Source organism: Episyrphus balteatus, chromosome 2, assembly GCF_945859705.1.
Source record: "Episyrphus balteatus chromosome 2, idEpiBalt1.1, whole genome shotgun sequence".
NCBI lineage: Eukaryota > Metazoa > Arthropoda > Insecta > Diptera > Syrphidae > Episyrphus > Episyrphus balteatus.
The window spans coordinates 26966958-26980670 of record NC_079135.1 but is presented as its reverse complement, the minus strand read 5'-3'; the positions used below and the strand labels follow the sequence as shown (position 1 = coordinate 26980670).

Sequence of the window (13713 nt, the reverse complement as noted above, 5' to 3'; positions counted from 1 at the left end):
TAACTTGTAGAGCATGTACCGTTATGTGTGATATATCAAATTAAAGGTTATGCTATCAGCTTGCGTATTAAAGTTAAATCAAATTTGTATGTGCACTAGATCAATAGATATAACGTGTGTTGGAAAAGAACATCTTTTTACCGTTATCTCCGAATTTTGAATATGAAATTAATTGAAATTTTGTTCAATTATAATTTATTTAATTACCTATCTACGGTACAAATTTCATTCATCTATCTATTAAAACAAAAAAGTTATAACAAGTTGAAGTCGTGTCGCTTTTTCGTTTCATCTTGTTTCAAATCACTACGATACTAAAGAAGTTTTCACTTCAAAAAAAACAAAAAATTAATTTTCAAGATAGACAAATGCAGGTAACGAACGAAGGAAAAGTCAAAATAGATAGATATGTATAACCCCTTAAAGTCAATCTTTAGAATGCAAAACATTCAAAGAAACTAATTCCACAAGAGCAAGTTCGTGCGACACAATCGTGAATTTATTCAATTAAAGATATTTTCATTTTGGTAAAAATCTAAAAAAAAAAATAAAAATCAGAAAAAATATAGAATTACAAAAGTTATGAAAATTTTTCATATATTCAACAAATTAAACCGTTATGTTATGCCTTTTAAACAAAATTAAGCTAACATAATTACAGTTTAAATCTAGTCACGTTTAAAATTTGAGGTTACAGTAGACAGTTTTGTGATGCCACCGTTGGCAAAATGGCAATTTACTTTAGTTAAGTTTCCTAATGACTATAATGTGAGTCATAAAAGCGAAATACTACTGTTGGCATTTCTTGAATACAAATTACCTACATGCTTGTTGTTAACTGCTTTTGAGTTCATTTATACACCAATTCAACTTTATTTATAAACACAAAATTCCATGCATATTTTAAACACATTTTTTTTTATATTCACTATAAAAGCAAAAGTAAACCCAAGTAAGTCACGCATAATTCAAAGAGTGTTTTCTTAAAGACCACCAGCAAAACAAAAACAAACAATTCAATAATGTTCAAATATGTAAGTTTTATACCAAGGATATATTTCTTCGCTCTCAGGATTATGTAGAACACAGAAGATTTAATCAAAGCAAACTCTCTTTTCTTTTCATTTACAGACCATTGTCATCTTAGCTGTAATTGCTTGTGCTGCTGCCAAACCAGGACTACTGGCTCCATCACCACTTGCTTATTCATCTCCTTTGATTGCTGCCGCTCCAGGAGTTGTGACTGCAACTAGCAGTCAAGTTATTGCAAGAAACTACAATGGAATTGCCTCGGCTCCTTTATTAGCTGCTGCCGCTCCAGTTGTTGCTGCTCCATTTGCTGCTAGATACTTAGCCTCACCCTATGCTGCAGCAGCAGCTGCTGCTCCTTTGATTGCTGCTGCACCATTTGCTGCCAATTACCTTGCATCACCATACACAGCAGCTCCTTTGGGATACTCAGCTCCATTAACTGCTGCTCCTTTGGGTTATGCGTCTGCTTATGGATATGCCTCACCCCTGAGGTATGCCGCTTCAGCTCCAGTTCTGTTGTAAGAACAAGAAATAGTCAAACAAAAAAGTCATAAACATAAGAAAACTAGCTCAAATGAAAATAAAACTAACTCATTTCAATATTTAATTTGAAAACAAACAGAAAATAAGAAGTCTTTTTTTGAAAAACAAAAAAAAAATCATTTAAGAAATATTAAACCTACTTAACACAAAGACGAAAAGGAGGTTTCGCCCCATGTTTTTTTAGTGGTTCCCTTTATAATGGACCTAGCCAAGGTTAAAAAAATGGTCCCATAAAATACATCCAAGCAAAGTTTCAAAAATCGTCTTAGTTGCTCATTAAGAAAGGAAAAACTTCGATATTAAACATATTAAAGCGCGTCGGGTTTCATCAGACAAATGAGGCGTTCAGAATAATAAAAATGGATCAAGTCCATTTGAAATTTGTGCATTATTTTCAGCTTTGAGAAGCCTTTTCTGTGGAAGTAAGGGATATTTTGAAATAACTATTTATTAACTCTATGTCTCCAGAATTCTTTCATTCTATTGGTTATACCCAACGATAGAGCTGTAGTAAATCGTATGTATTCGTTACTTAAATGCAGATATTCAATTCAGTAACGAGTAACGAAACGTTACTTTATAAACAGTATCGTTATTCGTATGTTTCGTTACTTCAGTACCCAGTAACGAAACAAACGAGTAACGATACTGTTTAGAAAAAAACGTTTAGTTACTCGTGAATAAAAATGTATGTTTTTTAATTTTTTGACATTAAACGGGTAAAAAGCGATTTTTGAAAAAGTCTGAAAAAAAGAATTTTTATACCAAGCTAAATCTCTAAAATTATAACAATTAAAAATCTGAAAAATTTTCACATGATAGCTACACTTATTAAATTTGAGTCTGTAAAGTTTTAAATTTTTTGAACGAAATTTGGAAATTAAAATTGATCGAACAAGGTCCAAGAAACCCCATGTTATTCCCATAAGAAACTTCAACCGCTTGGCGGCACAGGTTAGAATTAAGTTAGAGACTTGAAACTTGGGGAATATTTTTTTTTAGTTTATTTTTAACCATATAAGATCGTAGGAGCATAGAAATTCTTATTATTTTAAAATAACGAACACCCTATTGTGCACCTTGCAATTCACATCATGAAAAACCACATTTTCTATTTACGAAAAAATAGCATAGATTCCGCAGTTTTGGTCAAATTCAATAAAAAAATACGCCAATTTGTGCCTAAGAATATAACCTTACTTTATTTTTTTGTTTGTTTTATTTTTCAAACAAAATTGGGTAAAGTTGAAAAAATTGTGAAAAAAATCACTTTTTCAAGATTTGTGGGATAAAAACCTACACTTAATTTGTTTAAACAATAGACTTCTATACATCATTCAAAAGGTCTGGAAATCCTCTTTCCAAAAACATATAACATATTGAGAGTTGTTAGAAAAATGACTGAAATATTGATAGATTACATCGTAAGGTCTGTAAAAATGGTTTTTTGTAAATACAAAAAAAATGGAGGGTTCCAAAAATATAACAAAAATATTTGTATGCATTATTCGACCATATTAACAGCCTACACTATGTTATTTCTCGGGTGTATTTTCAGTGTCGCACCGTGTAATTATTGTTAAAAAATTAGTGGTGTGCGCGTTTTTCGTCGGTAGATAAAAAAATAAGAATTACGATAGCTGACATTGGTTGCCAAATTGTCATGTTTTGACAATATATGATTATATTGACACATGTGTATGTATATGTGCGAATTGCGTTAAAATGTTGGTTAAAATTTGACGTTTTGTTAAATGTTGACACTAGCGTGGTGAATAAAATGGGTTAAAATTTACCCAGCTGCGGAGCAGGGTAAAATTTGACACTAGTGGTTAAAATTTGACGTTTCTCAAGATAGAAAGATCAAGATAGATTTGAATTTTTTTTTGTTATAATGCGTTGATATTTTAAGAAATATAAAAGTATTAATACAAAGTACTTTCTCAAATTATTATTCATTTTGAAAAATTGAAAATGTATGTTTGTTTTCTATTTTTTATATTTCTATTTTGTTGGCAGCTGTTGAACTATGAATTAGTGTTCGAAGAATGAATTAAAAATAAAAATAAATAAAAGTACATATGTGAAATTGAGAATTTCTTACATTTTCATACTAGTAAATTTAACTTTATATTTTGAGGGAATTTTAATCAAAGTAGTACCAAAAAAAGTCCCATTTAACACATTTTAACCCAATCCGCACAGCAAAAAAATAAATTTGATCCCTTTTTTAATCAAACGTCAAAATTTATTCGTGGTAGAAAATTTAACCAACATTTTAACGCAATTCGCACACGACCTTAAGGTTCTATTTTTAATGGTGAATCTAATGACATAAAAATAGGGACAAATATAATAAATATAGTTCTTAAAAATATTTTTGGTGAAAGGGTGTTTTTTTTTTTGGGGTTGCGTTATATGGGAAATGGGAGAAAGGTGCTATACAAGCTAATATAAATTTTGTTAATCTATTTCTTTTTTGTATAAGAACTAAGAATCTAAAGATTATACAAAATTATTTTGAGTGAAAGGTTATTTTTTAAGAAATGATAAACAGAATACAGAATATACCATAAATACTAGGAGAAAATTGGTACCCCAATGCAAATTATTAAAAAAATATTTCATTTATAAGAACAGAAACCAAAAAACTTAGCAGTCTATAAATACATTCTTTGTGATAGGGTGTTTTTTTTTTTTTTTGGGAAATATGAAAGATCCGCGATAAGTCCGATAAAATCAATGGTATGAATGTATCCTTACGAAATTTATTCAAAATGTTGTTTATGCCATGGGAATTACGAATAAAATGTAAAGGGTGTTTTTTTTTTTTGGTGTAGAGAAAATATGGGTACCTATATTGGAAAACTAAGCAAAAATAGTGATACTTTTGACATTTGAAACACGTATCTATAAGAACACCATGTTTAAAAGGGTGTTTTTTTTTGAGTAAAAAAAAAAAAAATTGATTGGTCACCATAATGAAATTTTGTAAAAACGTTGAATTTGTGATAGAAAACAGAACAAAAGAATTTTCATAAAAAAAATTTAGGTCAAATGGTGTCACAGAGACAGTAAAATCTGTAAATTCTCCCAAATAGCCAATGATTTATTTTATTTTTTCTTTCGATGATAAATTGAAATTTTTTAGTATAAAACTCTTAGAAGTTACAAACTAATCAATGGCTTTTTGTAGACTCCTTATATTAGTTTTTATTGCTCTTTGTATTTCTCAAGAAAATTTTTTATACTTAGAATCTGAGTTCTCTTCAAACTTTTTGCCAAATTTCATGAGGGTAAGAATTTTTTTTTAAATTTCATTAAGTTATTTTTTGTACCTACCTACTATTTTACCTGTACTAAATAAAAATAAAAGCAGTTGAAAGGATTTAACCTGCCTCAGGACATGTCATCGAACTGAAAAATCAAAAAAATTCAAAAACAATTCTTAAATAAAAACCGTCTAGCAAATGTAATAAACCCATTAGCACGCTCTCCAAAATTCAATTACCGACAATAATCTCATCATATTCAAATATCACTCCCATCACAGTAATATTTCCAAAATCCACTCATTCCTCCATCACAGACTGTCCCATTGTAAACAAAAATCCTTGTTTTTCCCATAAAGCTCCCAATGATCTCATTCACAACGACATACAGTCCATTTTCTATATCATTTATCGAAGCTTAATCCCCGATTATTCAATTTATAGATTAATCAAATTTTCTACACTAATTTTATGATTTGTTAATTTACGGTCTAGCACGCAACGACCGACGACAATCTATTTATGTGTCCTACTCGTCCTATAGCACTCCTATAGAATCCCCACTGGCCCACAACACACACACACACACACAAACACTCGCCTTGTGAATAAAAGTGTCACCGTTCGAATGAAAATGCAAATCATTAGCATTAGGAATTCATGTCGCGCCAGAAACGCCCCAAAGGTAGAGAGAACCCCATCAGAAGTAGCTCCTGATGTAGATTGGATATTTATGCGATTGTATATCGATTTCAGGATGCTTTCCATAGTTCACCCACTCGCCACCGGATGTGCAACACGTGGAAGCGAAACGAACAAAATTCGTTGTATGCGATTTTCGAACCAAACGAACTTCGGTCGGTCTCTCGGGGGGTATAAATATATCCTCTTTTTCTATGTGTGTGTGTTTGTGTAATGGTATTAATGCATTTCCTGTCGCTTTGAATTTTCATGATAACGAAGACGCACCCTCAGCCACACATCAGCAGAATATAGAGTTCCGCAATGTTCAACCACCTTAAAGTAGATAAATAGGATGTATCTTCTCTACAAACAAGGACGAAAGAGTATAGTATCCAAGCCCAATAACACTCTCCCCAAAGGCTCGAACGAGTATACTACACAAAAGCGCACATGTCAGTTTTGTAGTACTACGAAAACGAGTTGTTGTTGGTGGTGGTCAGTATACATCAGCATCGGAATTTCTAGCGCGAGTCCATTGATCATTTTTGGTCGCCTGATACCATGCCAAAGTCCTTACGCCCGCACCCAAATTTGTGAACCCTGCAATGTCCGATAATTCAATTCATCTCTAGCCGGCTTCGTTTTCCTTGCTCTTCTCCGAGAGAAGGGTGATTCGACAATACGAGCGTGACAACGTGTGTAAAATGTTGTGTCTCTGATGATGATGATGAAAAACCGCCCCTCCTTTTCAGAAGTGGACATCCATGTGTTTCATCTGTTTCGTACGAAGCAAGTGGTGGTGTTTATCGATCGAAAATATGGGGGGACCAAAAAGAGGATTTGAGGAAGGACATTTAATCGCACCATTGACGAAGAAGAATAGTGTGATGGAATTTTTTTGGCTATGGACATGGACATCTACGAGTACATCCTTTTCATTATTATCCTTAACGTTCGAAATGAAAACCACGTGAAATGCAGTCGCACACTACTCGTACAAATGAAACATTCCAGTGGAATGGAATACGATAGTGTGAGTGTTAAAATGAATTTCTGCTTCCATGACAGTTGGCTGGAGGACCAAAATGCGCATGACACTCTTGTTTCGACCAAAATAATAATGGTGTCGTATCAGAGAGATATACTAAATCGGATCGGATGGAAAAAACTTTGTTTGCTCTCAAGTTTCTGATGGAATTTTTCTGTGAACGATGTTTTTCATTGACCAAAGTTTTTTTTTAAAGATTTTTTGAAGATACTCCTTGTGATTCTTTCTGGTGTTCGATTTTTCGTTAGCGTTATTTGAAAGGAATTTGCGGAAAGGGTGCGCCAAAAGTACCAACTGTTTATTCAATGTCAGAGTGTCAGTTGCAGAAGTATAGCTGGTTGAAGAGAAAAAAAAAAAAAACTCCTAACAATGTTAAACACTTTTCGAAGGAATGCTTTCGGGTGGTGAAGTTTGTTTGAGCGGATTGAGTGGAAATGACATTTCACTCAATCAAAAATATAAAATTTTAAAGAAATAACGTATCAAGAGATTTTGAAGTAGTTGAAACTGTTTGAATTCTTTTTTTAACAATGGAGGTTAGGTTCGAATCAAAAACGGAGCGGGGACTTTTGTTATTCGCACAACGAACCAACGCAATTTTAACCAATCTTTAAAACAATAAACCAACAATCAAAGGAGGGATACAAAAATTTTAAATATAAAAAACTTCATAAATACCTCAAAACGCCTGTGGAGATCTGTTGCCACCAATGTGGGAAGCACCGTATTCTTCGTTTGAAATTTCAACATGATTGGCTTTAAAGAATGTTAACTTTTTTTGTAGGCATTGTAGAAATATGATTAAAGCGTCATATGAAAGGTGAAATAATAAGCTTTCTTATGATATAAAATTGAATATAGGTTGTCATAAAAAAAATTGATTTAATGGTTTGAGAAGATAGAAAAGATTGATATTTTTCTTTTTGATAAAAAAAATTATTGGTTTCGCCAGACATGGGCGATTTAAAAATTTTGAGCTGAAATATTAGGCTTTTAGATGGTATAAAATTGATTTTTGGGTGATGGAAATGATTTTTTCACTTTTTTCATTAGAAATGATTGTTTTTAATAAATTATTTTAATACTTTTCGCGCATTGTAAAAAATTTCAATACGGCTTTGTTCTTTAGAAGAAATATTCAACTTTTTAATGGTGTAAATTGTTAGAAAAAAAGGTTTTTTTTTTTTTTGTAAATTATGATTGATATAAATATGTACCTAAGGGGTTAAGCTTAAGAATTATTATCTTATAAATATTTTTACATGGTAGTTGGCAAATAAATTATTTTTAAATCATTTTTTGTTTACAAAAGCACAAAACTTGTTTTTACTTGACTTTACAGACAACCACTTTTTTTTTTATATATATATAACGTTTTCGAACTATTGGAACAATTTTATTGAAAACGCCTCTAGCAATTTTTTTTAAATTTGGTGTAGGGTAGGATAGTATAAGAGTGCGCGGTTGATAAGAGTGCGCAAGGCCATTTTCTACGGTTTGAAAGGGAATATAAGACTGGATGCACTGCTGTCAAAATTTCATGCAAATGTGTAAACAGAGGTGCTAGTTAAGTTTAAGTTTCTTAGCACTTTTTTTTCCAATATTTCTTGCCAAACAAATCAAATTTTCCGCTTAACAACAAAAATAACAATAAACAAAGTATGGGACATTAAAAAGTCGACAAAAAGAAAGCATTTGTCCATATACCAATAAACAGCAGCTAGAAAAAGCAATTCCAACCAAAAAAAAACCAAATAAAAGTTCTACAAAAAACAAGAGAATGAGAGTAACTAGGAAATATTGAAATTTTCTCCAAACCATTAATCGAAGACTAAATTGATTGTTCCTCATGCAAGGAGTGATGGGTTGAAAAATACTCTGTTTATTTAAAGATAGGCAATTTTATTTGCGACTTTTGTGCGAACTTACACCTGTGCGCAGCTGCGCACTCTTACAAACTAAGCCGCGCACTCTTACACAATAGGATGTATAAGAGTGCGCAAATTTCCTAATGCGGTATTTTGTTTATAACTTTTGAATTAATACATTTTTGTTACCAGTTTTTTTCGTTGCTTTGATTTTAAACTAAAAACTATATATAAAAAAAGTAGTTAAATTCTTTTTGTTATTGTTTTATTTGGTATTTTGTCTAAAATGCGCACTCTTATACCAACTTACCCTACGTTATGGTCGGCTATGTAAAGTTGGCATCACCAAATGCTAATTTCTTTTCAAATCCGTCTTGTTTTATTGCCCAAAGTTAGCCCAGGACAGCCCACCCTTAGTTCAAAAAATTAATAACAAACTTTTTTCAAATTATTAACCTCTTTACAATCAAAATGTGCTTTTTGTTGCGTAAAAATTAAACTAGTTTACCAAAAAATAAAAAGTTTTTGGACACCAACTGCCGTAATACTTTCCATATAGATTCGAGAAAACTCGAAAATAATATCTAAAAAAATATTACTGGATAAGAAACACTAGAACAACTTTTCTGGGTCACTCCTGATGTTTAAGTGCAATGCATTTTTTAAAGGAAATTTTTGCAAAAAAAACTTTATTACTGAAAGAAAAAATCAAAATCTTTCGAGTCCTCCTAGTTTTATATTTTTCATGTGTAGTACATTTTCTGGAAAAGATTACTTTCTTCAAAATCTATGGATAAATTATAAAGATATGACCATTTTTGTAACGATCAATATTCTTGACTTTTTTTGTTACTTTTTGAGTTTTTTTCTATAACTTGAAAAGCAAGCCGAATTTGAAAATTTTGATTAAGAGTCAAATTTTCTCAAGTGGGCCACCTAAAACCGACTTCTCGAATTTGATACTTTTTTTTGCATTATTGGAAGATGTATACATATGTCAAATATAATATTTAAAAGTATTTTTGAAAAATTTCAATTTCGTTGAAAGTTATAAACAAATGAAATTTTGTGCGTCTTTTTTGTTAAAATGACTGTATCTCAGTAATGAAAACATAGAAATTAATGAAATTTGGTACACATATTACCAATTGTATACACAACAATTAACTAAAAAAAAACTTCAAAAAAACAACAAATTATTAATAAATAATTGATTTTGTTATAAACAATTGCATTTTTTGCAAACTTCTGGAGTATGTAGAAAAACCGTTTTTCTTATACTCGATTTGAAGTTTTATAAGCTTTCATTATCTGAAAGTAAATTTTAGTGCAAACCATAAGAAAAAAAGTTATGGACTTTTAAACGTTGCAAAAAATCATTTTTTTTGCAATTGTACAATTAAATTTTGTGGTATTAAAAATATACGCGGACGAAAACCTATTACGTTTTGTAGAGATTGTAACACCGATTACAAAACGGTATTTAAAAATTCCGTAACACCTTAAAAATTAGAACTTAGGGCCAAAAAATGGATTTTTTAGACTTTCATCCTTCCAAAAAATCTAGCTTCGTCAAATTTTCACCAATTTCATAAAATCGACGTATAAAACCAATTGCGTTCGTTCGAGTTCTTCATATATTCTTTAAATCATCATTTGTCTACCCTACGTTTAAGATATAATAAAAAAAAAAAATTATTTTTATAGCTACTTACATACAAAATATTTTTTTTTTTTTTCTAAAATCCCTAAAAACTACTTTTTCAAGAATTCACATTTTTTTGATAAGATATTTAATTTGATATTTAAAAAAATGTTAAAATGATGTTGTTTTTTTTTCAGTGTACTACATGTTACATGCACATAAGATACGCATAGGCAGGTAGATGAATTTTTGTAAAAAGTAGTTTTTGGGGATTTTAGATTACTTTGAAATTTTTAGTAACATACACTGTGGTGTATGAGTAACTTTTTTGTTGGGAATTTTGAAGTTTTTTAAATTTTTTAGTTTGAATATTTCTTAAATGTAGGGTGGACAAACGATGATTTTTTGTTTTTATCCATTTCTTGAGGTGGACAAACGATTGTCGGAATCTGTTATATTTTTAATGGATTGGCAGTAAATTTTTCAGACTTGATTTACAACTTCTTTGGGTGAAAAATATCGACCAATTCAATACTGAGTATGATGAGGTGTTAATTGTTTTAAACTTACAACAAAATAAAGATTTTCGGTTCATTCTACCAAAATTGCACAAAATTGTCGTCAGCTTGTTGCATATAATGCAAATAATATGACCTTTTTGCGAAAAAAAAAACTTGAAATGTATGTTAACAAAATAACAATGCTTTTTATTACGGCTAAAAAGGCTAAGGATTAACAACAATTATAATACATTTCAACTTTAGCTATCACAGTCTTACAGAGTCCTCGATATTTAGAAAACAATTGGTGAAGCTGCAGCGGCATAACGCAGACCAGCTGAGTAAGCACCAATTGGAGCTGGGGCCAATGGAGATGTGTATGCAGCATAAGAATATGGCGAAGCACCAGCGATCAGTGGAGAAGCATAGGAAGCGTACGGTGAAGCTACGTATCTAGCGGCCAATGGAGCAGCAGCCAAAGGGGCAGCAATTGGTGCAGCAGCCAAAGGAGCAGCGGCATATGGCGAGGCGATGTATCTAGCCGCGAATGGTGCTGCGAATGGTGCGGCAATGGGTGCAGCAGCGAGGGGTGCAGGTGCAGCAATCAATGGAGCTGAAGCGATTCCATTGAATTGTCTTGCCACCACTTGATTGCTAGTGGCAGTCACAATTCCTGGGCCAGCAATCAAAGGGGATGAGTAGGCTAATGGAGCAACTACTCCTGGCTTGGCAGCAGCGCAGGCAATCATAGCAAAGACGGCAATGGTCTGTAATTTCAAAATAAAAAAAAAAAAAACACATTAATCCTCAGGATGACTTAAAGAATATCCTTCAAACTTACGTATTTGAACATCTTGAATATAATTTGATGGTGTTCTGGTGAGAGATTGTTGATTGAACTATGAGATTACTCCAACTGATGACAGTTCTTCATTTGCCAGACCTTTTTATATTCAAACTTAATGGTTTGTATTTTTTGTTTTTTTTGTTCAAGTATATGAACATGCAACTTCTTCAGTATATGCCATTGGCACGCGTGCTTGCTTAATAATGTCCAACTCGTACATACAAATTTTTGAAGAGGCACACTTCGTCCGATTTACACGATACGATATAAAATTAGTATTCAAGGCAGATGCGGCTTACAAGAAGAGTGTGTATGTGTAGTGTAGGCTACTGGAATGTTTTTTGATATACACGCACTTGGCTCACAGCTTTAACAGGCCATTAGATGACCTTAGAGCCAATTGAATAATAGCTACACGGTTGTAAAAGACAATGACACATGACTATAAAGGAGCACTCAATTATAATCCGAAAATGGAAAAGTCGGACAATATGCGAGATGACCTTAAAGATATTTTTTTTTGTGATGGAAATTTTAAAAATAACTTGAAAAGGATAGGAATGGTGTTGGAATTTTACCATGTAGTGGGTGGAATTGCTTGTTGGAGGTATATTGGTTTATTTAAATGTGAGTGATTGAAATTGCAAATTGAATAGAAAGAAAAAGGATAAAGGCAACAGAAGTTTATGATAAATTGGCTGTAAGATCTAATCGTCTAACGAAAACCCGTCAAGAGTTTTTGGTTTGGGTAGCTTGCGAATTCTACATTTTTTGGGGCAGTTTTTTTAATGGACCTTTAAAATGTTGTGCGTAAAATTAACGATAACTCTGGGCCTAACAATTTTTTTAATTAGAGAGGTGAGAGATCGATGAGGTCTTAAGTACACAAAAGTCATTTTTGGCGGGTTTTCAAGTCAAATGGCTTTAATTTATGATTCAAAGTTAATAATATTTACAAATTGTTTGCTTTTATCATTTACAGATTTAAATTATTCCAATTCTAACAAAAGTTATGGTATTTCAGCCCAAGAAAGATAAAAATGGCACACCGAACTTTTTATAATAAATTAGACTCGTTCGGGGAAACAAAAATTTGAGACCTTTAACTAGATGTATACTTTCTCACTTACTAGTATACCTAATAGCATTCACATTCTTTTTTTTCCGAAAGTTTTCGAATAAGAATGTAAGCACAAACCGTGAAATTTTTACTTGAGTACAAAAAAAAAAAAAAAATTGAGATGTTGAGATAACAATCAGACATGAAATTACGATGATAGAGAATGCAAAAAAAGTGGGTCCCAGAAGTCCGTCTGTCTGTCTGCCTGTCTGCATAAAGAGCTTCAAACTTCAAACTTGAAATGTAGCATTTTTTCAGACTCTCCAGATGGGTTTTTGGAATTAATTTTTTTGCACCAAAAATAAAGGCACCCATAGGTACCTGTCATATACTAAGTTTTTTTTTGAAAATCATTATTAACGGTACCTGCTCGATTTTTTTAGATCTGATTTTCTGCCAAACTGGTAATTGTTTTCAACGAAATTTTTATAGGTACAAAAGCATTATATAATTTAAATGTAAATCAGAAATTAAATTTTGAAAAAAATAATTTTTGTACCTATTACAAAAAAAAAAAAATAAATTTTTTTTTTAATCCAATTTTCGAAAATTTGAGATTAATTTTTTTTTTTGAAATTTTGATTTTAGATGTTGATTAGTGATTTCTACAAAATGGCATACCAATTTCATTTTACAACTTTTTTTCAAAAAAAATTATTTTTAAAAATTTAGTTTTTAAAAAAATTGCTCAAACGATTTAAATTTTTTTTTTTCTAAAAATGCATCTTAATATATCAAATAAGACAACATAATTTGATTCCAGATCTTGTTTTATTCCATTGAAAAACAAATTTTATTTTGATTTTTTGTTGTAGGTATTTAATATGCCTATACATTTCGCAAATTTCTATATAAAAAGTCTTAAAAATTCAAGCAACTTGCACTCTCGTGCATTTTATCTTAATCGAAAAAAGATCGAAACAAGACTGTGCTGGCAAAATCGGGGCGTGTTGCAACTCAATCTTTGAATTACCACTTTAGGTAGGTACATTAAAAAAAATTTCTGTTGAGGTTCAAGATTTATTTAAATAAAATGCACGACTGGGGTCGCACGTACTTGCTCTTATGCTAAAAGTAACTCTAATGTTAAAGCTTTTTATTCAAAAAACACCGTTTTAAATTATGTTTTACAAAAAACCAAGTATGCCATTTTA

The 13713-nt window shown here is 31.3% G+C and overlaps 2 protein-coding genes across 2 annotated transcripts; one reads left to right on the top strand and one right to left on the bottom strand.

Moving 5' to 3' along the window:
• The first annotated feature begins 879 nt into the window (after window positions 1–879).
• LOC129910041 (cuticle protein 16.5-like) lies at window positions 880–1596 on the top strand. The gene is made up of 2 exons (XM_055987283.1): window positions 880–1034; window positions 1132–1596. Exons 1-2 carry the CDS (start codon window positions 1023–1025, stop codon window positions 1552–1554), a joined length of 435 nt encoding a protein of 144 aa, XP_055843258.1. The 5' UTR covers window positions 880–1022; the 3' UTR covers window positions 1555–1596.
• A 9289-nt stretch (window positions 1597–10885) lies between these two features.
• On the bottom strand, window positions 10886–11779 carry LOC129909346 (cuticle protein 16.5-like). Its single transcript, XM_055986432.1, has 2 exons — window positions 11434–11779; window positions 10886–11359 (listed from the first exon to the last, which is right to left on the bottom strand). The coding sequence occupies exons 1-2, from the start codon at window positions 11443–11445 to the stop codon at window positions 10886–10888; spliced, it is 486 nt and encodes a 161-aa protein (XP_055842407.1). The 5' UTR covers window positions 11446–11779.
• Between the last annotated feature and the right edge of the window lie 1934 nt (window positions 11780–13713).